At 39.0% G+C, this 24,495-nt stretch overlaps 1 protein-coding gene across 7 annotated transcripts in view; it reads right to left on the bottom strand.

The window, feature by feature from the left end:
* Window positions 1-24,495, bottom strand: part of HDAC7 (histone deacetylase 7) — a 288,082-nt gene that overhangs the window by 110,624 nt on the left and 152,963 nt on the right. For 5 of the 7 annotated variants that reach the window (XM_063428246.1, XM_063428264.1, XM_063428254.1 and 2 more), the window contains one exon: window positions 14,303-14,356. The exons of 1 other annotated variant lie outside the window; for it this stretch is intronic. In XM_063428246.1, coding sequence (XP_063284316.1) covers window positions 14,303-14,306 — 4 coding nt within the window. In that variant the 5' untranslated portion in view covers window positions 14,307-14,356. Of the gene's footprint in view, window positions 1-14,302; window positions 14,357-23,848; window positions 23,914-24,495 lie in introns of those variants that run through there. One more of the 7 variants, XM_063428274.1, reaches the window with a different exon arrangement.

The raw sequence follows: 24,495 nt of genomic DNA, 5'->3' as shown, positions 1-24,495 counted from the left end.
CCCTCCCCCCAAAAAAAAAATCCCAACCCATTACATTTACCTGGACTCCAGGTTGTAGACGGATGCTCTGACAGATGACCTGTGTCCATTAAAATGCTTCTTATAATAGAGAATTGCAGTCTTACGCCAATCAAATACTTTTGTGCAAGATTCTTTGTATCCAGTGCTTCTCATTGAGAAGTATTTGATGCACACCCAGTGCTTGATGTGAGCATCCTTTCCATGCTAATGCCCGATGTAAAACAAGTCCAGTTACTGAATCTACTTCTGTTATTAGTGAAAATAAATTCAGTTATTGAATCTGTTTTAACTTACCCACTGTCTGAATGACACATGCATGCTAACAGACGTGGCGTTACAAAACATAAAAAATGCTGGTACTCAGAAATAGCAATGTTTTAATTCGCAAGACTTCAGGGGCAGCGTTTATAAAACGAAATGTTTTCATTAAGATTAAATTATTTTGGTCCTTAGATTGTCCTTTAAACTCATGAATAATATAACATTTGTGCACAACACAATGAAACTGTTGATTTTTGCAATCCATATGTTTTTATGTAAATTTGTTTTTATTGTTGTTTTAACAGCATCTGTATGTTATATATTTTCATATTAGGAACAGTGTGGGACACGCAGGTCCCGTATTAAACATACATACAATGTTATTAGGCGATTGTGTGAAGTATCTATGTTGGCACGCAGGCCGGGAGCATCTGAGGACTCGTAGGTCCCATCTCTTATACATGTATTCTCCTGTTGTCTGGATTCTTCACATTATGTTTTTGGTTCAACGAGAAATAACATGAATAAACAATTCTAGTAACGTGTTGTTCTAGCTTTCAAGAATGGTTGGAACGGGTGGTGTTAGATCCTAGTGTATGTTGGATTGTCAGGTCCATCCTAGTTGTGTAGGTCTTCCCCCCACCCCTCCTGTGTCTTGTGTCATAGCCTCATGTGAGTTGTACGACTGGGGTGTATATGTGTGCGGTGTGAGTACCCTTGGAAGTATGTTTTTTTATGTATGTATGTTTTTATTGGATTTTTATCCACATGGTATCGGTGATCACATTCGGCAATGAGACTCGCAGGTCTCCAATATCGTCTATAAGTGTGCGGATACGCAGATCCGAGTATTGTTATACATGTAGTAGGATTTATCGTTTGTCCTTTCCAATTGATTCCCATCTGTGTTGTATCCAGAGGTAGTGTGGCCACAGTGTCGATTATCAGTAGGGTGCGTTTTGCATAATGCAGAGCTATTGTGTGTGGAGTGTCATTACTCCCTGGCTCTCGTGTATGTCTTCCTTTCTATACTCCCCACGGTTAGGTAAGAGTCATGTCTGGAGTCTGTTAAGTCGTCTGTGGGGTCAGTTGCGGTCAGTTGCGGTCATTTTCCATTCGATTGTGTCTACGTAGGTGGTGGTCATATTAAATGCGTTGGGGGTGTGTGTCTGTTGCTGTAGGCACGGGTGGTACCTATCGGTAGGGTGGGGTGTGTGCCGTCGTCAGTTTGGGAGGTGCTTCTGGTAGTTGGGTAGTGGCTGTTGTCCGGGTATCCTAGTGAGCCTAGGGTTGGTTAGGTGCTTGGTCTGAGGAGTGGGTTATTGGGGCTGGTGGTCTAAAGTGTGTGTTCGCCTACCAGGTGTGGTTAGTTATATGCTGGTGCTGGATAGGACGGTCCGTTGTTGGCTGCTATGTCACTATTACAGTGCCTATTGCTTGCATGATAGGATGGTCGGGAATTTACGTGTTATTGGAAGGCTGGTGTGGTTGTGTTCCTGGATTGTGATTGGTGTTTTGGGAATATTCTTGGGGGCAGGTGTGTAGAGCGTTGATTCGTATCTTTTTATTATTTGTCGTTTGTTCATTTCTTTTTGGGGGGTTGCTTATATTGTTAGTTCGCGTTGTTATGATTCTGAGCAGTATTGACTGAGAACCATTGTACTCTTGCAGAGCAGTGAGGTTAGTCAGTCTTTTAAAAGTTGCTAATTAGGTAAGATTTTGTGGTTTGTGTAGTTGGTATGTGTGTGTTTCATTAACGTTCTGGGCGTGATGTCTTCGTATTATGTTTGTGTTGCATGTCGGGTTTCCGGGTTTATGTGTTGGTCTGGTTAAGTGGTGCGAAGTCCTACAAGGTAATCGTGTGTGTGTGGTAGGTCATCGTCGAGTGATGGTTAGATCAATTTTGTTAGGTGTGTCGTGTGGTGTATTGGGTCAGGTGGGTGGTTCTGTTTGAGAGTTATCTTTATGTGTGTCAGTTGTTTTGTTGATCTAGGTGATTGCATGGGTGAGGTTCCCGTTTGATCATGTTGGTATTGGGTGTGGGGTCCGTGTAGGATCGTTGTGCAGGGTGGTCGTGATGAGTGTGTGTTTGGGTGTTCCGTTGGTTGTTCTCCACTGCGTCATGTTGTGTTCCATTTGTTTTGTCAGTCTAAGCATGTGGTTGTGGCACCTCTCGTGTGGATGTCGATTTGTGTGTTTGTTTGGTTTCAGTGTGGTGGTGTATTTGTGGGGCGTGTGTGGTGAGGGTGGTCGTGTGTGGTGGGGGCATGTTGTTGTGTATGTGTTTGTGCGTGGTGCGATGGGCGAGGGGGTTGTAGGGGTGCAGGACATGTTTTCTGTTTTGGGTGTTGTTTCGTTCTCTTTTTTGGATTTCGAAGTATATATTGAAGAAATCCATATGTTTTTACTGTTATCACTGTAAAGCAATTGCTTTGCGTCTCACTATGTACCAGCACCTCAGATTATAACAATGTAAATATACCATGGGATTGGTTTAATATATATATGTTCTATTTGACTAGTACATTGTAGAATGATTAGAATGGTGAGTAGCCATGAGGTCAGAGCTACAAGATTGTCATTTTATGTAAGGCCCAATTAAGAGGCAACTGGTCAATCTGATTGTGTAGATGACAACTGTCACCTCAAAAATATGTTTTATATAATAATCATCTCATCAAGTATTGAAAGGATTTTTTTTTTTTTAAATAAAGTAAAATGTTAAATAAATAAATGAATACAAAACCTCATCAGTTTGACTGTTTGACAAAGATAAGCTTCATTGTGGTGAGTAAAAGATGTGTGGGAATATAATAACATAGGGTTTGTTCTATATGCTTTGCAGGTGTCTGCAAGGCTCCCCTGTTAAAGGTCTGTGTGCGCTGTCCCTGGCCCCCTGACCCTACAATCTAAAACATTGCACTTTCAGAGAAACTGCAATGTTTATATTGCAGGGTTAAGACGGTTTCTAGTGGCTGTCTACCAGACAGACACTAGACACGCTTCCTGCATTTACGCGGTGCGCACATTAGATTCTCCCTGGGCGCTGATGTCGGAGGAGGAATCAGCGCCAAGGAACATCATCTAAGTGTTTAAAGGATTTTTTACTATTTTAATTGCAGCTGTGGGGTGGGGTGCAAAGGGAGACTAAAGTGGTAGGAATACAGCTTTGTATGCATCACACTATAGTGTTCCTTTAAGTGGACTGCACAGGGCCATGACTGGTAACCTAACTGCACTGTACAGGGAGTGAAGCAGGGGAGACCATTGAGACAAACACTGTCTGATCCAGGATGTGTATATATATTGCTGAATGATCTTGTCATATACTAAAGGTAGGGAAGAGCTGCTTCTCATTTTTTATGCATAATTTATTTTACAAAAATCTATTTCCTTTCAATGCTTGATGAAAGGATTATTATACTAAAAAACATTTTTAAAGAATATCACACGAGATGGACTGAGTATTAAAGGTGTTGATTAGGAGTATATTTAGCTCTTTGTAAAATATCCTCTTCTCTCTCTCATTGGAACACTCAGAAGGGCCCACCACAACTCCAGATAAAAGGATTGGTAACATCTAAAGTGAAGGGATATACATACAGAGCGTGCTATTTCTGTTAGATTACAAGGGGTTAAGTTTCCAATGTTATTACTGTAATTATATTTTATGGAAGTTTGTTCAGCCTCATTAAATAAATACTTTTGATTGTAGAAAGCAAGGAGTGTAATGGCTGGTTTTATACATTGTATCAGTGGCAGAGCTAATGTAATGAAGGGCCTGGTGGAAGAAACGTTTTTGGCCTTCCGCCGTTGCTTAGTATTTAAGATTTTTTATTTAATTTCTTACTAGAAATTGTTGGAAATAATGTCATCATTTCGATAAATTATATTATAAGATCAATGCTAGACGGTGTGGGATTTTGTTTATAACAATGTTTTTAATTGTGTCATTTTCATTTAGAAATTGCTATTCTAGAACTCGGAATATTTCAAAGTATATATCTATATACTAATCTAATCTACTTTTACGATTAAAAGTAATTTTTTAAGCAAATATCTCAAATATCTTTTCTATTCATTTATTGTTTTTGCAATGATTACTTCCTGCTGAAGCTCTTGCTCAGAAGGTATATAGTCTAGTGTGCAACATAAACAACAGTTCCGTTATCTGTAATTTCATGCATGGAGTAGGTGGCCTGGCTAATGCACACGCTGCTATAAATTTTTTACATATCGGTTTGTTTACTCAAGGTTCAATTTGTACATCTTATACATCTTGTACATCTGTATATATTGCTTCTAAAAACCAACTGATGTCTTTAGGGCACACTGCTGGTTTTGAGCACAAATGGCAATCTGGAAGTGCGGTGTGAGTGCAACTGCAGGCCTCCAAACAGTCCCAATGTCGGCGGGACAGTCGCTATTTTAGGATACCATTCTGAATTTGTTCCTTTGTGTCCCGATTTGGGGACAACAGGAAACTGTTCCCAAAAAGGACAGCGTGAACGAGGGGCACTATGGACAAAGTCCCCCCTCCCCATTTGCAATATAATCTGCAAACTAAAGCTTTAACACACCTTGCTCACAGGGGCGGCGCGTAGTCCAATCACAGGCTTCTCACAGAGAAGTCTGTAATTGTCAGGGTACCTGTAGTCTCTACCCCTGAGACGGGTAGAGACTTAGACGTTTTTCCATCCAGACGGCATGATTCTCCCGTTCCTCGCGGTCCCCTCGCGCATGTAAACGCCGGCCGCGAGAGAACTATGCCTTTTTGTAACGTGACGCTCAATAGTCGACGTCATGACGCTATTCTAGCCCGACCTGTCAGTCAAATCCCGGACACGAATCAGGTCTCGGCGGAGGCGTGATTAGTCTCTAGAACCAGGGTATTTAAGGGAGCTCTCAGCATTTGCTCATTGCCCTGTCGTGGTTCTAGCCAGCCTAGTCACACAGTGCTCTTGTATTCTCTTGTCTTTTGGTTCTGACCCGGCTTTGTTATTACTTACCTGTCTTCTCTGTTATCCTTGACCCGGCTTGTCTCTCGCTTACCTGTCTTCTCGTTCCCTCGACCTCGGCTTGTCCCTGACCATTCTATACGTAGTATTACGTTAAGTCCGGCCATTCTAAGGTCCGGTATACGTATCTGCTACTCTTTGTACTCTGCGTGTTGGATCCCTGTCCCGATCCTGACAGTAATTGGACCATTTAGCTGGCTCAGAATGCATGCGTGCATTCTGAAGAGGGAGGGTTAAAAAAATGTTGAGGGATAGTCTTCCCCTTGAAGGTGCACTGCCTGTTTGTTGGCAGTGTGCAGTGTGCGCTAACGACAGACATTTTTGTATGCACATGATTGACATGGGCAGCCCGGAACAGATTTCTGAGCTGCCAATGTCGCATGTGCTGGTGGTGCAACAAGCCCCCAGAAAAATTAACAATATCTCTGTATGTGCATAGTTTCAAGCAGAAAGACTGCGCGTACATACACCCATAACCAAGACCACTTCAAATCACTGAAGTGGTCATGGTGGTTGGGGTAACCTTTAACTTGGTAGAAGCTATGGTAACTGAGTTCCCAGAGTATTTCAAGTCACATTTAACTTAAATGCAACATTGTTGCATTGAGATTTAGTTATCTATCTCTTAAATTCAACTAAAATAACCTTGTAAATATGCTTAATGTAGTGTTATTTTTCCTAAAGCACATTATTCCTCAGGGTGATCACATCTTATCCACAGTAACAAATTCACATTATCTGCTCAATGAAACACACCTGTTATGTTTCACTCCCCATGTTTACATTTTGTCTGTCTGTTCGCTTGTGAGTAAGGTGTCTACATGTGATTGCATCATAATTGCTGTCAGTATTCTATTAAATAGGAATCTTCATGTTCACTTCACTTCCTTGAATTTATTTGTGTACAAATTTCACAATTTGATTTTCAAAACAGTCCCGTGTAGTACCAGAGTGCAATAATTGTACAGTACTTAATCACAGGTGCAATACAAAAATTATTGTCACAAAGCTCAAACGTACACTAAAGGGGCAGTAAAAAGCTTTAATACAATAAGTACATTTTTTCAAAGTGTTAGAAATTTGAGCCATTTTGATTTGCATCCCTGCCATTGTGCCAGTGGCCATTGTGGCATTGTGAAAAGACAAAAATAAATCTTAAATCTTAAACTGGAAATTGAGCAGGGAATTGCACATTGTAGGCCAATTTGGAAACATTTTTCGATAGCCATTTTGGCTTACAAACTGCAATTTTAAACAAAAAACTCAGTAAAGTGGATTAAGCCATTATATATTGAATAAATATAAAGTCTACCTCAGTGATGTGGCATACTTTAATTTTAAAACACACTGATCTTTGAACGCTGTTTATAACTGAGAAGCAATTGAGTTGGCTTATTTTGCCTCCTTAAAGACCAATGATGGTATAACCTAATTGCAATAGTCTAGTCTATATATATCTCAAACTGTGGTGCAGGGCTTAGCTCATTGTCTGAGAGTGCTCAGATGACACTCTCAGCCAATGTGATTGTCCTGCATAGAGGAACTTAGCTCACTGGATCCAACGGATGCTCCTTGACACGACTGGTGCCTAGCAGACACTAGGTAAGCTGTCAAGTTATTAATAAGTGTAAAAACACAAAGTGGTCCCCAAGCATTAAAAGACTTAATATATTAAGACTTACATGCTTACCGAAACATCTTAGTTCAGCTAGGGTTCCCCTTTTACTTAACAATGATTGGGAGACACAATGGTTATGTTATTAGTAGAGAATAGAGGAAGTAGTTTTAGACTGTCTGATGGCCATGCATATTGAGATTGGAGGAAAACCCCCAAATCACAGGGCTATACTCTGAGAGTTCCCATCTATGCCAATCCTGGTCACTATAAACACTCCATAAGTGACTCAGCTCCATCACATTCTGTTATTTTGGGGGAGGTGGGGGATGGGAAACTGCACTCTCTTGCAATTGTGATTTCATATCACTGTTCCCTTTTTTTTTTTTTTTCGCTGCATAGTCATTATCTTCGTGCAAAGACCAAGCCACACAAACCACCACTTCGAAGAAGACATATATAGAAGCACCAGGGCTATTGCACTCTGGCCTCAGATGTTCTGTATTGTTATGTAGCTGTTTGTGAGTAACCGGCAGACGGTAGTGGTGCATTTTGTAATGTAACCACAGGAAACCAAACTGAGCACAAGCTCATATATCTGAGAATAAAATCCCTGTCTTACATTACAGACTTGCTCAAGACAAATTACAGCCATATTACCAAACAGGCACATCCATCACATCACAACAATTATAGTATTTAAAATGAATAATGTTCACTCTACCAATCACATCTGTTACCTAAAAGGTATACCTGAAGCAAAGAAATTGATAATACAGCAGTATCCACATCTCCTAGTTTTTGAGACCCTTTTCTCCACTTTCCCTCCCGTCCCCCGCCCCTATGTTGCATCATCCCCTATTTTTTTCATATCCAAGTTATTCCTAAAATGTTCGCACTGCATCTCTAGCATCTTCCCTTGTCTGTAAAACCAGTGTTGTTTATTTTGTTTACCCCCAGTTATTTGACTATCAATTTATTTCTATGACAGTGTTTTATTACACCCTATCTACTCCGTACACTGTGTATTGATGGTGCCAACAGGTGATTCTTTTCGACTATCACATTCTTTATTGTTAAACCTGATATATCTAATTAAAGATTGTCAAAAGAGAATGTTAATATTAACTTTTAATGCAGTGCATATATTATTAGATTCATTAAAGTCACATGATCTTCTAGCATGACATATGAGTCCCGAAAAGGCATACTGATCATCTGACCACATTGTTCTGTCACATTGTGCTGTGGATGCTATTATAAAATGCAGTGTGTGCACTTGTTTAAATGTGTGAGCTTATGTAAGAGCATTGCAAAAGTATGGGCCCTTCAATCTCAGATCACCTGTTAAAATTAGTTCCATGAGCAGAACTCACTACAAAAAACACTGCAGCGTTGATGTTTGCAAGCAACAATCACCAAGCTTTATTGATGATTTCCCGTAAATCTAATAATGCAAACACATTACAAATAAGCACATGCAACATGAAGATAACGCAGAAAACAATCAAAACACAACACATACACACAAACACTATACTCAAAATGCCTGGTGCTTAAAAACATACAGATATGATATGCAACATTACAGACAACTATGAGATTTTTAGATGCATGCCAACTGAGCAATAATGGTCACATCATTTTAAGATGTTGAAATTCCTTTTGCCATTGTCCTGAAAGTGGGCATAATGTTCCCATGTACTTACCCACACATGTACTTCCTGAAAACTTTATAAACAGGAGATTACTTTAAAGCAAAGCAGGAAATACAGAGGGTGAGGGCAAATTGCTGTACCTAGGCATGGTGAAAAACAGGACACAAAATGTTAAATATTTTATGTTTTGTTTTGGTAGGGAAACTTTGTGATCCTTCGAGCCCTGCTCTTTTCCCAGATATGATTGGTATTAGAAAATAGAAAAAGTAGCCTCGTCAATGGCATTTATCAGGCTTTAATCATCATGCTGGACATACTTGTAGACAGGATTATTTTAAGCAAAACATCTGGATAGAATGTGTCTTTGTGTGTATCTATTCCATCTTGGATTTATCCTGGCTGTGGGATTTTGAGATTCTGCAATTGCTTTTGAAGATGGTTGTTTCATGTGGGACACTTCTTGACGATTTAGGAGGTCCAAGTATCCCTATTTTGGAGAGAAAGTCCTTGTTGGACCTAAATTCCCTGACCTTCTTTTCTTTCCTAATTTTCCACTTTTCTTTTGTAATGAGCTCAGTATTCTTGGTGTGTCTGAATTTATACCAGAGCTTTGAAGCAATAATACTCACAGTAATAAGTCTTTAAACTTTAAGAAATGTCTTTTAACAATAAGGTAAATTGTTCTTGATCTAAATGACATTTTAGTTGCATAAATTGTTATGGGTAAGTGACCATCTCCCCACTCTCACCCGTAAAATTAAAGTGTCACTTTGTCCATTTGAAATAGTGGGAGGTATGCGGTTATACCATCTAAACGTTCTTCCTATTTGCTCTATCCCATATTGGTGATCTTCAGAACCAAAATGTAAATTGCTAAAGTTGTACCAGTAAAAATATTGTCAAATGTGAGCTGGTGAAATAAAGGACAACTGAAGCACCACCTCAGGCAGTTGGGTATTCTGTACAAATTCCAAATTCATTTTTTTTGCAAGCTCCAATCTAAATCTCTGCGGGATGAAGGAACGAGCAGGTGGCAAGTGGGCAATGGCAACTCGTACATTGTGTGGTCATAGGAGGGACCATATCACCTAACCCTTCCTTGTTTATAGTGGGTCCTTGGTATGTGTTGTGCTCAACTATAAAATGTGCATGTATTCTTGATTACCTCAATGTAACAAGCGATGATATTCAGCGAGGGGAATGCCGTTGGGGTACCACAAGCCTGTTATTATAATTCTATGCACTGCAAGAAAAAAATTTTGATTCCAAATTAGGCAGATTTTGCATTATATGAAGTTATAACGGATAGAATGGCCCAGTGTAACTGGGCAGAACTAAGCATGTAGTAATATCTGTTTTGTTTCCCCTTTTACAGATTGTATCTTTTGTACGAGAGTTGATGCATAAATGGGAAATAGACAGAAAAATTAGTAATTGGGTGACTTTGGGCCACTGGAAGGTAAAGGGGAGAAACCATAGAAGCTGTCCACGTGTTTTGATATATACTTCATACATTAGTGGCTCTGGCATTGATGTGTACCATGATTATTTATTTACATCTATACACTTGTCTATCACAATTATTATGTGACTTTATTGCTCTCACGTGATCATATTGCAGTGTTCTGTTTTGTTTGTAGCCAATGCCCTTTTTTAGTTAAATAATGTGATCAGTCAAAGGAAGTCTCTAAGTGTACTAGGTTTGATAAAGGCAGAAATGTTTTTGGGCACCAAGAAAGGAACACTGCATAAAGGAGTTCTGGATAATCTTGTTATTTTACTATAATTTCTGGGATTGGCAGAAACGGTTACCCTTGGAACTGCCCCACAGTGTCCTTACTGCAGCAGAACTGTCACAATTTGTGGGTCCTGTCCCAATGTTCCCTGGATGTTCTCATTTTGGGGACAGCTTTGCAACACGCATTGTACGAACACATCATAAGATTTGCTTGCACTATGTTCATGGCGTTAGGACCCTACAGAGAGCACTGTGAGCATTCACACCAGGCTGACCTGCTGGTTAATTGAACAGACATGTCCCATTTCTGGGTGACCCAACCCCTTTATCCCCCTCCCAACAGCATCTCGATTCTTGGACTGCCAAAGTGGAAAGGTACGCCCTGTTAGGAATTTTGCTTATTAAAGTGGCTCTGTCAATTTCAGGGTCTTTGTATATTTTGCAAGGACCCCAGAGGTAACATTGTTTATGGTAGCTAAAGTGTGAAGCTAAAAGTAGTAATGCTTAACTAAAGCATTTTTCTTCTATCTTCAGTTCCTGGTATGTCATCGGCCAGGAATCCACATTACTGCTGTTCTTACGCACATGTTGCATCCTCTATAAACCATCTAGAAAGATATACAAGCAGATGCCTCTTACCTACATCTGCCCGACGCAAACTCTTTGGTAATTGACAAAAGGGGACAGCAAAAAACACTGTCTTTTATCAACTTTTGTCAAGCAGGTCTTTGTCCATAAGGCAAAGTAATACCTATTCTGTCTTATGACAGCTATCAATTTCACAGGAATGTCAGTGAAACAATGCAGTCAACATTAGTATTTCATAATTAGGACATACGCAACAAATTGGTCAGAGGTGACAGAGCCACATTAAATGGTCTATATATCATTAAACTCATCATGCTTTTCCATAAACTCATAGAGGTGTACCTCATATAACCATATTTGCAAGGAAAATCCTCTGAAATAGTACACTCATCTCTTACGTACAGTGCACTATTGGGGGGTTGGAGCTATTTTGGCCCTTGTATTGCAATGGTGTTTAATGAACAAACCAATCAATCTCATTATAACATTTGTGCTTCAGGCAAAAGGGATAACAAACCAACCACTGAAATTGAGAGAACAAATGAGAAACTGGGATGTTATCAAAGCAGTCAAGGAACTTAATAAGAAAAACAACAAACTAGGAAGGGCATTCCTATTAGGGAGTGAAAGGGTAATAAATATTTTTATTAATCTACAAAAAAAACCAACCTGACATTATTCATACAAACTTTCTTTTTTTCACTAGCACATAGCTTTTAAGGTTTGCTAGCCAATGTGCCTCTAACCTTATTTAGTAACTAACTTTAAAATAAAAAATGCAAAACGATATGCAGACTTGTTTATAAAATGTATTCATACAGCACCATATATAGTTAAATATATATAAAAAAAAAATTCTCGAACTGTATCTCGTTTTAATATGATTTTTTTTTTAACATGTCCAATAAATAAAAGTTTTGGTTTGGAAAAGAATGTGCCATTTTATCTTATGATTCTTTTTTTATTCCTGAAACACAGTAAGACTCAGCCACTTTTATTATTGGCATCTAGCCAATAATACATTTTTATCATCTAGCTGACTTCGGCTATCATTTCACACAGCAGAGATCAAAGTAAATAAATAAATAAATAAATAACACACAGCCACATTTTGATAAGGAATGCAAGTAAGTAAAAAATAAAAATGAGATGAATCCCATCTAAATCGATGAGTATTAAAATCTGTAAATAGAATATACACAGCAATTTCATAGAATATCACAATGAATTTCATCACTGTACAATGCATTTTTTTACAGTCAGAGGGCATATCGACACATTTTTAATTTACACATCCATAAAACACTAAAAGTATATAAAAAAAAAAAGCAAATAAAAATATATAGTTTTACATATCATATTAATTTTACATCAAGTTTATTTTGGCTTCACTCATATTACCACTTACAAAGTACACAATCACTTTGCTTTTAATCTAATTTTATATTGTGATTTGGTTTTGTATATCCTCATTGAACGAGTGTTTAGCTAACAGATTTTGCAAGTTTGGAACTATTTGTTATATTCATACCTGATAACTTTACAAGCATTCAATTATGGTAATCAGTGTTACAAATAGAGAAATGTTCTGCTATGTAGCAGTATCAGGTATTTTTTTATGTCTCAATGTTGGGCTACAGCCAAGTGTGTTATATCTTTGGGCCATGATTGTGTAATAGTTACATTTACTTTTTTTTTTCTCATTTCCTGTTCAAACCGTCTGATTCATGATTACAGGAGAATTCTAGATTATGGTTTTTTTTTTAATGTGAAATTAATAGGTAAACATGTTATTGTTCAAGTGTGAAATATTGTAATTATGGGGATGATTCAAATATGTTAAAGGGTACCCAGGATTTAAATGAATTATAATCCATTACCAGCTAATAAGGTTAATTGTGTACAAACCGCATCATGATGACAGGTAAGGTTTGCCACATTTATTTACTTGAGGTCAAATATAAATGGTCTCTACAAATTTAGAAATTATATTGTTAAGGCAGACTGGCAATTTCTAGACCAGTCAAGATTCAATCATACAGACCAATGATAGAGCACCATAATAAGAACCTCAAAGGAACACTCCATGCATCGTGTTCAATACCGCGCTCCACAGTGGTTATGGTACCAGGAGTGTCTGATACCTCTCAGTCAATCTGTTTTAGAATCATATTACTTCTTACATCTGGTCTGCTGGGCATCGCTTGCTGCCTACACTGCAGCCTCCAAATCAGCCAGTAGCTACGCCTGGCTGATCAAGACTTTGTTGATTGGCTGAGAGTGATCAGCTGATGCATTCAGCCAATGAGCTGGCCCTGCACCAATGACTTAGCTCAGAAGAGCTAACGGAAGCTACCAGAGGCACAGATCCTTTAATTGCAAACTCCTTATCCCCCAGAACGACTATACTTTGTAACCAAAAAGTACATATGATCTATTTATTTGTTTTGTAATTGCAATATCAAGTCTAAAATTGCACATGCAGTTTGCACACGTGAGTGCCAGTGCATGTGGATATCGGCAGATATTATATCACAATGACATTTTCAGTGTGCAAACACTATTTCAAAAGTGTCATAAACATGGCATTCACAAAAAATAAATAGAGTCAATGCTCTTGTATGGGTTCGATCTCTCACCAGCACACACAATAGTCCATAGACAATGTAATTAGTTAGTTATGCAGAACACATTGGGGGAATTTTTACCAAGATGTCTGTTCTAAAAAGTGGTACAAAAATGTAAAAGGGGAGGATGGAATGGAATGTGTCTGCTGCGTCCACTGGTTTCCATGGTGACTGCATCACATTCAGTACTTTGGACCACTCTTTAGAAGAGAACAATTTGATAAATCTTCCCACAGAGCTAATGTATTCATGTTCCAAGTATCATAAAACTGCATTCTATGACTAGAGACATTTACATTGTTGGTCATGCATATATTTTTACATTTATAATATACTTCATGACCAGATTAAATTAACTGAATTTATTAAGCACTCGCTTTAGAACATTCCAGGACTCTCCTATACTATTTGAAAATATGCAAGGCACTCTTGTATACTGTAGAAAGTTGTTTTAAAGGGTGTGCCACTCTTCAATTCTAGTGTGTAACCCCAGATAAAATAACTGAAGTGTTTAAAGCTAGATCACTGTGATTAGTCAGTGCCATACAGGCAGGGCTGACGTGAGTTTGTCTGCTCGATGGACATTCTTCTGCCTTGCGACCCATCCTTTCTTACAGCAAATGAGCACACAGCAAAGCCAAATGTATGTGAAATAATTATAGCCATAGAGTGTTAAGTAATTTAAGTTGATCATGCTATTGCTCCATTCTTACCACACAGTTTCCTCATTTTATACAACAGTCATACTTCAAACATCTTCTGCTTGAAAAACTTACACATCTGTGTCCCATTGCCTTGAGAAGTCCTCTCCCTTAATCTGCAGGAAGTATCTATTTTTAAAATACAGAAAAGAAAGAAAAAGAAAAAGTTATTTTTTTTACCTGACAAATAGTTCTATTTCATTATCTCTTACTGCATTATTTGTGCCCGTCTCTTCTGCTTTTGTGTTCCCATGCGTTCTAGTAGGCCTTCAGAAGGACTTGAAATTAATAAAGGTATGAAACTTCCTGACATGCTGGTTTTGGGTGTTTACAATACATTTATTTTACCCTGAATCCAGCATAGATTAGTATGGGAATTTGTTGGGCTGTGTCCAGCACAGATCTGGGGATCTCTTATCTCTTTCTTTACGTGTAGGCCTTTACTTTTATCAATCCATCTTATGTATCTGTCAGGTTCGATGATACTCTGCCCAGTCAGATTGTTGGCTGTATGTCATGGGAAGAATAATTCACAACAGAAGAAATGCAAAATCTTTAGCTTACTTCCCAAGTCCCAACATTAGGAGGCATGGGTTCAGGGTGAGGTGGGCAGTTTCTTTTGGGGAGTTGTGAATCATTGGCGATGTCTGTAATGGGCAGGGCTGCTCAAAAAGGTTACAGGTCTGCCCACCAAAGGGTCGTATCAGCCGAGCATCGGTGGACGCCATGTTAAATGACAGCTTCCTAGCTGCTGCCACTCAAAAAGTACGTACAGAGAGCATTATGGAATTGCTCTTTGCATGATCCTAGTTACCTCAGCACAGCATGAAAGCGTCTAATGATGCACTTGTGCTGTGCTGCCTGGGGACAGTCCCTTGGTGTCCCTGGATGCAAGACATGAGGTAACAAAATCGGGAGGGTGGGACAGAACCCTAAAATAGGTACTTCTCATCTAAATTGAGACTGTTGGGAGCCTGTGCTAGCCATACTCATTCCATCTTATTTATGTCTTATGTAAATGATTCTGAAGTTGGTTCTTAAGCACAGTGGTGGTTAACCTTAAAGGGACACTATAGGCACCAAGGCCACTTCATCTCACTGAAGTTGTCTTGGTGTAGTGTCCTTGTCCTCTTAACTCTGCAATGTAAAACATTGCAGAGAAACATTAGAGAAACATTAGAGAAGCAGCAATGTTTATTTCAGGGTTAAGGATGCCTCTAGTGACTATCTACCAGCGTCATCCAGTGTCTTGAAAGTCTCCCTTGCGATGACATCGGAGCTAATGGTAAGTGTTTAAAGGGGCTTTAACCCTTTGAGTGCCACGAGGGGGGGGGGGGGGGGTGCAACACAGGGTCCCTAACACCTCAGTGTTCCTTCAATACTCCAAATATTTGTAAAAATCCATTTCCCATAATGTTCCTGCAGCCTCTAGGCTAACCACTGTTAAGACCTTTCACTGTAACGGTATAAATCACAAAACATATGTAACAAACCTGGTATGAATGAACATAATCTGCTGTATACTTGGAAAGTCAGTGGTTTTCTGCATCACTTATTTTGTGCAGGTTTCAAACTACCAATCTCGTCTTCACGTCTAGGACTTTTGTAACAAATTTGTGTTTCTAAACAAGTTTCCAGCTCTATCACCCCTAACGATAAGATTTCACACACTGCTGTTCAGAACATCACTGGCTGTGGTATAAATATTTTACAGGAAATCATAATGTCAAGGGCTTTCTACATCTATGATGGACATTAACAGCTGTAGTAATAAAACAAATGTGTGTTCATCCAAATGGAATTTAAAGGAACAGGCCAACATTCCACCCTTAATCCTTGCAATGCTACACAGACCTGAACTACACAGAAAATAAATGCAATGCCATCTAACCATAGTGGTACACATGTATCTAGAATGTGTGACTTAAAGAAACAAACATTATACAGGGGCAGCAAACCTTTTTTTTTTTTGTGTTTTTTTTTTATTACAATTAATGGATACGAGATACAAATCACCTTAAAGGGACACTCCAGGCACCCAGACCACTTCTGCCCATTGGAGTGGTCTGGGTGCCAACTCCCACTACCTTAACCCTGCAACTGTAATTATTGCAGTTTATAAACTGCAGTAATTGCCTTGCAGGGTAGACAGCCACTAGAGGGCACTTCCGGGATTATAGCACAGATTTTCTATAGCGATTTTCTATGTGCTATAGCGTCGCTGGACATCCTCACGCTATGTGAGGACCTCCAGCGTCACTGAAATTCCCATAGGAAAGCATTGAAAGCATCATTCAATGCTTTCCTATGGGGAGGTCTAATGCGCGTGCGCGGCATTGCTACGCATGTGCATTAGGTCTCCCCCGTCACAGGCCGCGCATGCACAATATTTCTCCCCCGCCGGATGACGTCGGCGGGGAAGGAGCGTGGCCGGACCCTGAACCAGCGCCGAGGGACATCGGTGCTGGATACAGGTAAGTCACTGAAGGGGTTTTAACCCCTTCAGCAACCTGGGATGGGGGGTGGGAGGGAGAGGGGACCTGCAGTGCCAGGAAAACGGATTGTTTTCCTGGCACTTGAGTGTCCCTTTAACAATGCAGTCAGCAGAAATGTTTGGTGCCAACATTTATTTATTTATTTTAAAAACATTTTACCAGGATGGATACATTGAGATTTCTCTAATTAAGTATGTCCTGGGTGCACCCTGGGATGGGGGGTGGGAGGGAGAGGGGACCTGCAGTGCCAGGAAAACGGATTGTTTTCCTGGCACTTGAGTGTCCCTTTAACAATGCAGTCAGCAGAAATGTTTGGTGCCAACATTTATTTATTTATTTATTTTAAAAATATTTTACCAGGATGGATACATTGAGATTTCTCTAATTAAGTATGTCCTGGGTGCACAAAACATTGCATTGTTACAATAGGATACAATATTATAAAAATTCAATATACAAACAATATATACATACACACATATATAAATTTAATATATAACAGGTAATAAATATATCCAACCATGACAGGTGCATTCTGTGCTGAGGTATATTGCCATAGATTGAATGAAGATTTGACTGTGTCCCTGAGGTTATTCCATAATTGCGGTGCTCTGTAGGAAAAGGAGGATCGAGCCACTTTATTTTTGTATTGCGGTATGCTAAATATCGTGCTAGTACTGGATCGGAGGTTATTGGAGGTGGGAACAGCTGGGGAGAGCATTCTACTCAGGTAGGATGGGAGCTTCTCTGAAATGCTGTTATGCTCTCATGTTCCACATTGTATTATAGTTATACAGTGGGCTTATATAACAACAAATAATTGACCAAAATAATATTGACAGATAGCCGGCAGACGAAGAATGGCCTGCGAAGATTAACTTAGGGGTTTTCTTTGTAATACTGCATAGAACTAAAAGAAAGAGTCAAAATATGTATTCAATTTATTTTTCCATTGCAAAATAATGCGCTTGGTTCTTCACATTAAAGGGACACTATAATCATCAGAACATCTACAGCGTAATGTTCTGGTTGAGTAAAGTCAGTTCCTGCAGGCTTTTTAATTTAAACACTTTATTTTCAGACACCTCCAGTGGCCACTCCTCAGACAGTCACTGGAAGTGCTTCCTGGAGCAGTGCTGCACAGTATATGGAGACACTGAACTTTCCCCATAGAGATGCATGAGGAAATGTAGGTTGGCCAAGCCGGCGTTTGGCCCTGCCCTGCCTCCTTGACAATCTCAGCCAATCCAATGCCTTTTCTATGCTTTTCGATCTGCCTTTCCCCTCTGCAAAAAATTCTGTTTCACCCCTTATTACCATGTGGGCAATTTTTTCAGGAGAACACTAAATATTATTGTACAACCCATTCCTATAATGTGGTCAGATTTCCCAGAGAAAAAAACATGGATTTTTGTTCCACCCATTTCTACCCTGTGGGCAATCTTCCCAGAGTATAATATAAATTATTGAATGTTACATCTGTGTGGTCATCCAACATTATATATGGAATAACCTTTTCAATACAATGTTTTAATTATCGGCCATATTGAGTTTCTGTCTCCAGGGAAAAATTACTGTTACGCAAGTACGATTGTTCTTTGACAGTATCAGATTAAAGGGACTCTATCCACAGCCTACTGCTTTATCTCAGTGACGTGGCCTTGGTGCCAAGTTCCTGTCTGTTTAAGCCTGCAATTGAAAATATTATAGGGTTAACAAGCCTCCAGTGGCTGTCAGAAAGACAGGCACTAGAAGCACTTCTGCAGCTATAACTGCGTTAAACTCTGTTATATCACAAATGACTCTCATTTAGAGCATTTGATTGGTGCAGTGTGGCATTTCGCCGCCCATGAGCACTAGCCCCCAATGTTCTCCTATGGTTTCAGCCAGGCAGGGGGTGCACCAACACAGAGACCAGTGTGCTGCGGGGTGTAAGATAAATAATTCTTACCATTTAAACCCCTGCAAATGGGGTGCACACCTGCATAGGTAGAAGAACACTATAGTGTTAAGGGTTTGTATTAACGCTATAGTGTCCTTTTAACATACCTGCCAGGTTACAAATAAAAATAATTATATAGCAGTTTTGGTAACAATGAAACTATTTAAAGGAACACTCCAGACACAAAAAGCACTTCAGCTCTTCATCTTTGACAGTTTATTGAAGTGCAGATTTTAACAGCCAGAGATGTTGTCTTCGCCTTCTGGTAACCCCACAGAGTCAATTGAAGTGACAGATACGATGGGCTTGGGCTCATTTGCCTTCCCCCTCTCATTGAGCTGTATTACAGCACATTGAGAACCCCTTGAAAGCCACAATCACTCGCTTTCAGATCCAGCACGATGATTTCTCGATAAGTATCATCTAACGGGTAACTTCCCTGATACAGACAGAATGTCTGACTGAAAATTGGAATGTCTGTGCCTGGGAAAAAAAAGGATGACTTGCGAAGGCTGTAGATAACAGGTCTGTACCTTGAGCCTGCTGTATTTTCAGATAACTTCTACAAAAAACATGCAGAAAAAAAACATGCATTTTTTCTTTGAAGGAATATCTGCTAAATAATAAAAATAAAAATAAATGTATTCCTACAAAATCGACCTGCTGGCCAGAGTTCAGTGATGAAAACATTTCTACAGCAGTTTATTCACTAAACTGCCAATCGTAATGAACTGAAAATCAGCTTTTAAAATACCCAAGTTGACCAAAATGCTCTTAATAGATTCTTTAGTTAACTTATTCTCATTAAACTGATCCTATAGTGCCAGGAAAACAAAGCCGTTTTCCTGGCACTATCGGTCCCCACAATGCCCCCATTCCCTCGCACCCCCCTCCTGCACCGCTGAATGGGTTAAAAACACTTCAGTAACTTACCTGAATCCAGTGCCGATGTCCCTCTGCGCTGGGCCAGGCTCTACCCACGCTCCTCTGACATCGAGACCTAATGCGCATGCACTCCAATGACCGCGCTCACATTAGGATTTCCCAATAGGAAAGCATTAATCAATGCTTTCCTATGGGAAAAAATCTGACGTTGGAGGTTCTCATGCAGAGCGCGAGGACGTCCAGCGTCAGATAACGGACCAAAGATACGTTTGGATTTCGGAAGCACTCTAGTGGCTCTTTGGTAGACAGCTACTGAGAGCAGACTTAGAGCTGCAATGTAAACATTGCAGTTCTCCGAAACTGCAATGTTTTACATTGCAGCACTAGGTGCAAAAGGGACCCAGCACTCAGACCACTACAATGAGCTAAAGTGGTCTGGGTGCTTACAGTGTCCCTTTAAGCTGCTCTTCTCGGTTAAAACAAGGAACTGGCTGAAGGCTTTCAGCCAATTAGTATCAAATATATGAGTGCAGCAATGATCTTCAATGTAATCGCATGTGATATGATGTTTGCAGCCAGGCATGCATTCTACTTCTGGTAGTACACATGCAAATTACATGTAGGAAATTTAGAAAATTGAAGCTGAAGGAAGAAATCCCTACATTATATATCTTTTTTTTAAAATTTCAAAACCTATGTATTTTTCAAATTATACATTATGGTGAATTGCTTTATTTCATGGACCACGTCCATTTTTTGGAAATGTCCCTTTAAGCACTTAAGATTTTAATAAATGTATCTTGCTGAAAGAAAAAAAATTGTAAGTTCACTCTAAAGCTATCCCACATCATATATTCTCAAAAGGAAAGCATTCATGTGGGAGCCATTTATTTCAAACTATGCTATTCCTTTAAAAGACATTAGCAGTATAGTATGTTTTCAAGAAAAGACATTTAACTTTAGAGCTCTGTTTATTTATTGCAAACTACATGAATGTACAAGAACAATACAACCGTCCACTTGCACTCTGATTAAAAGAACTCTCCTGATACATCATCCTCTAAGTATGCTACATGTATTTATTTTTAGAGGGCATTGTAAACATGTCACTTCCTGGTTGTATGACTCCCACTTTCGTTCTGTACATAATATATCCATTTAACAATGCAACTGGCTGAGAGAAAGGAAATTTACTCTCAACGGACTCACATTGTGGTTTATTTCTATCTTAACCTTTAACTCAAACAATCTTTGAGTAATGACTAACGTACAGTAAATAACTCGGCTCTGTGTGTCTTTGGCTCATCAGATGCATGTCTGCAGTATACACATAAACGTTACAGTACGAAGCAGGACTTACGAAATATTGCTTTATTGTGGGGTAGGCTTAGTAACAGCAGTCCTAGGTGTTATATTGAAAAAAAATAAATCCTTTAAAGTCAAACAGTTGCTACTCGTGAAATTACACCATTGAATTTAGCAGTAAAAATGAAAGCTATACAGGATTCTTTACTTCTAAAGTCACTGCTACCCAGCTGCATACAGGGCCATTCGGAATGGAAAATCTGGACATTGTTGATGGAATCCATAAACACCCGGATTTTGCAATTCAGGCCCCGAATGAATTTCAGCCTAGCCGAACTCTGCCTGATGGCCGAAATCAAGGCCCCATAGAGCAATTAAAAAAAATCCTAACTATTTTCCCACAGGTGGAACTAGCAGCCAATGGGAAAATGGTAAAAAAAACCTCGGCAGCATGAGGGTTAATTATGCGTCTGCTTGCCAGTGCTTGCTAGCCAGCCGCCACCTTAAAATAGTAAAATAAAAAAATTAAATAAATATAAATCCTATAAGGGTCAACTTGAGGTTTTGTGCCTGCATATACCTCCAAAGGCAATCCAGCAGATGGGGGCCTGTCTACTGAACATTACAAAATAGCGACTAAGCAGCCATGGTTGGATGGCAAGCCAGCCACCCCATAATTAATGCTGGCAGCTCAGAGGGTTTTTAAATATTTCCCCGCTGGCTGCTAGCACCAGAGGGCAAATAGCTCTTCAAATGATCAATTCACTTGCAAAACGATGCATTCGGTTTACCATTGGCTGCCATGCAGTCATTGCTAAAGATCAGATCCGGGTGTTGTAAATTGGTTCGGATGGGGATATTAGTGATTTTCTAAAATCATCCGAAGCAATGTTGGACAATTACAGAATCAGTTGGACCAAACAAATCCTGACTGCATTTGTCTTTAGTAAATCTGAGGATCACCGATGAGGTCAGAATTTGGTCGTTTTCACTGGATTTTGTCCAGTCAAACAAAATTTAGTGTTTTAGTGAAAAACCCTGATAGCAACTCACATCAAAATCCAGTTCAGTCCTGGCACAGGCAGGGCACACTATGCATTGAAGGAAGATAAACAGAATCTTTGGAGGTTATGTTCATAAAATGTCTGTTTTGAAACCTGCAGCAAACATTAATTAGCGGCAGAATCACTAATGCAACATGCCTGCTGGTTCTACTGGTTTCCTAGGGGACTTAAAGTACTTTAGACCACTTTTCAGAACACAAAACTAGTTATACATATGTATACTCCCATTATTCTCTTCCTATTGCTATGATGTTTCTATGCTGTGAGGTGTATAGGGCAGAGCGTATAGCGATCACTGAGAATGAGTCAAGATGAAGGTGCTCCTTTTCAGGATAGATGTAAAAACAAGCGTGTTTATTTTTACAATTTTTTTTATTTTTTTTTCAGATCCTAGAAATATTTTTTGTTAAATATAGACGTTAAGTAAATGTAATATAAAAAAAAAATATTGGTACAGTACAATAATTCAATAGTTTGGTTCAATTGCCAAATCACTGAAGATCTTTAAAATTTTCAGCCAATTATAATTTAGTTGTTTTCATTTAATTTTTTTTTTTCTGGAGTGTCAACTATTGGCAAATCCCAGCCATCATCATGCTTATTACAAGACGTAATTATTGGGACCTCTTGCGGCTTCAGAGAATCCTTCATAGACCTCAGTGTCTCATTTTCACGCTCATGTTGAAGAAGGTCCCTGGGAAGAAGATGATGGACAGTTTTAGGTAAGCATAACTACCTTCCACTGCACACCCCAGCTATTGCAAGTGGAGAGTCAGCATTGGGGATCCTTCAAAATATGGAAAGATCCCTAAAAGCTACACAACTGCATAAATCGAATACATTTAATTTATGCACTGATCCTATGCTATTCACCGAAAACATGTTATCAGGAATGAGCAAGGATGTTGTTGGTTCTTAGCAGTGCTTCAGAAAACTATTTTTTTTTTGAGCATTTGAATTAAGCCTGTGATGTGAATGGTAAATAATGAAGTTTTGCACATCTTTCTTGATTTGAATAACAACGTTTTGAGGAGATGCTTCCTGTTTCGGGTAAAACTAAATATTATTTGGGGATTAAAATAAAGTTGTGCATTAAAAATTATAAATTTCCAAGTACAACTTGAGTTCTATATGTTATTGTTTCCAACTTAGCAGTGTACATTTTATAAAAGTCTGAAGCATGAAAGACTGGTTTGAATCGAACTTGTGAATCTAGGAATCAATAATATAATTTAGAACACAAATATGATTATGAATTCCCCACCCATGTGGTGAGTACTTCTGAACAAGTTGTTATCAATGTGAGTGATCACAATCCCATTGTACCGATACTTTTTGGCATCCCTATAACCAATATCAGACTGATGAAAAGGACTACTATATTGTGCCTTACTAAACTCAAATTTTGGCAATACCAATCTTTACAAAAAAATTATTATCAACACTTTAAAAGAACCGACACACACTTTGCAAATGCAACACCTAAATGGCTTGAAAAGTCAATACAAATATTTTACAAAAAATAACCAATATCAGACCACCAAAAACACTTCCCCTGATCTGTTGATTTGAGCAAGCAACATTGACTAATTATTCCTCATTAACCAGTTAGATAAATTACAGGCACTTTATAACACAGCACAATTTATAACATAACAAATATACACATACCTAAAATATAAACCTTAAGGAACCTTAAGGAAACACAGACACTACAATGCCCACATGGAAAGTTATAGGCCAATTATATACTTCCAAGATTAACTCCTTTTATGGTGGTTTTAAAACCCACCAGACCCTGCATAACATAAAGCACTGATTGACATATAAGTATGAGGCATTATCATATTTTCGGTTGTATTCATACTCTCCTCATTCAGTCACTCACCTCAGGGTGACTGAGCACATTCACACCAAATTAAATTCTCACCTCCTTTTTCCAAATGACTATAAAGTAGATGTGTATATGTGTTGCCGCTCGTTAGATACAGTGATTCATCTGGCACACACGGAAATATACAAATTCAATCTCAAACTCTCCGTCTTTGACTGATCAAAATATTGCATTGTGCGGTTAGGCAAGTCTATGGGAAAAAAATGTCCGTGTTTAAGTGTTACTTTTGCACCATGATAATTTTGCATCATTGCAAAGGTTTTGGTGCAGTGAATAGCCTGCACCCATTTTCTCTGTTGAGCATGGATTCTAACTGCAGCAATTGTAGAATACAAGTTATTGCAACTTTAAACAAATACATGGAACCAGGCATACAGGTAACATAGGCCGCCTTAGGGAATATGAGCATAAACTAAATAAATCCCAAAACAAGGTGAGACAAATACTCCACTCATCCAATGATTGAAGAGACGCCAGGTGAGGAGACTCTAATCCCATGATCTATAAAGCACAAAGCACAAAAAAGAACGCAAAAACAAGCACTCACTCAAGCATGCAAATTTTATTCATCACTAAAAAAATCATAATCCTATGTTTAAGGACCTAGAGGTCCATAACATGTTAAGACTTTTCTTTTGGCTTTTCCCCCATGTATTGTTTTTCTTTTTTGGTGCCTAATACAT

This window comes from Pelobates fuscus, chromosome 1 (genome assembly GCF_036172605.1).
Source record: "Pelobates fuscus isolate aPelFus1 chromosome 1, aPelFus1.pri, whole genome shotgun sequence".
Lineage (NCBI taxonomy): Eukaryota > Metazoa > Chordata > Amphibia > Anura > Pelobatidae > Pelobates > Pelobates fuscus.
This window is presented reverse-complemented; position numbering and strand designations above follow the sequence as displayed.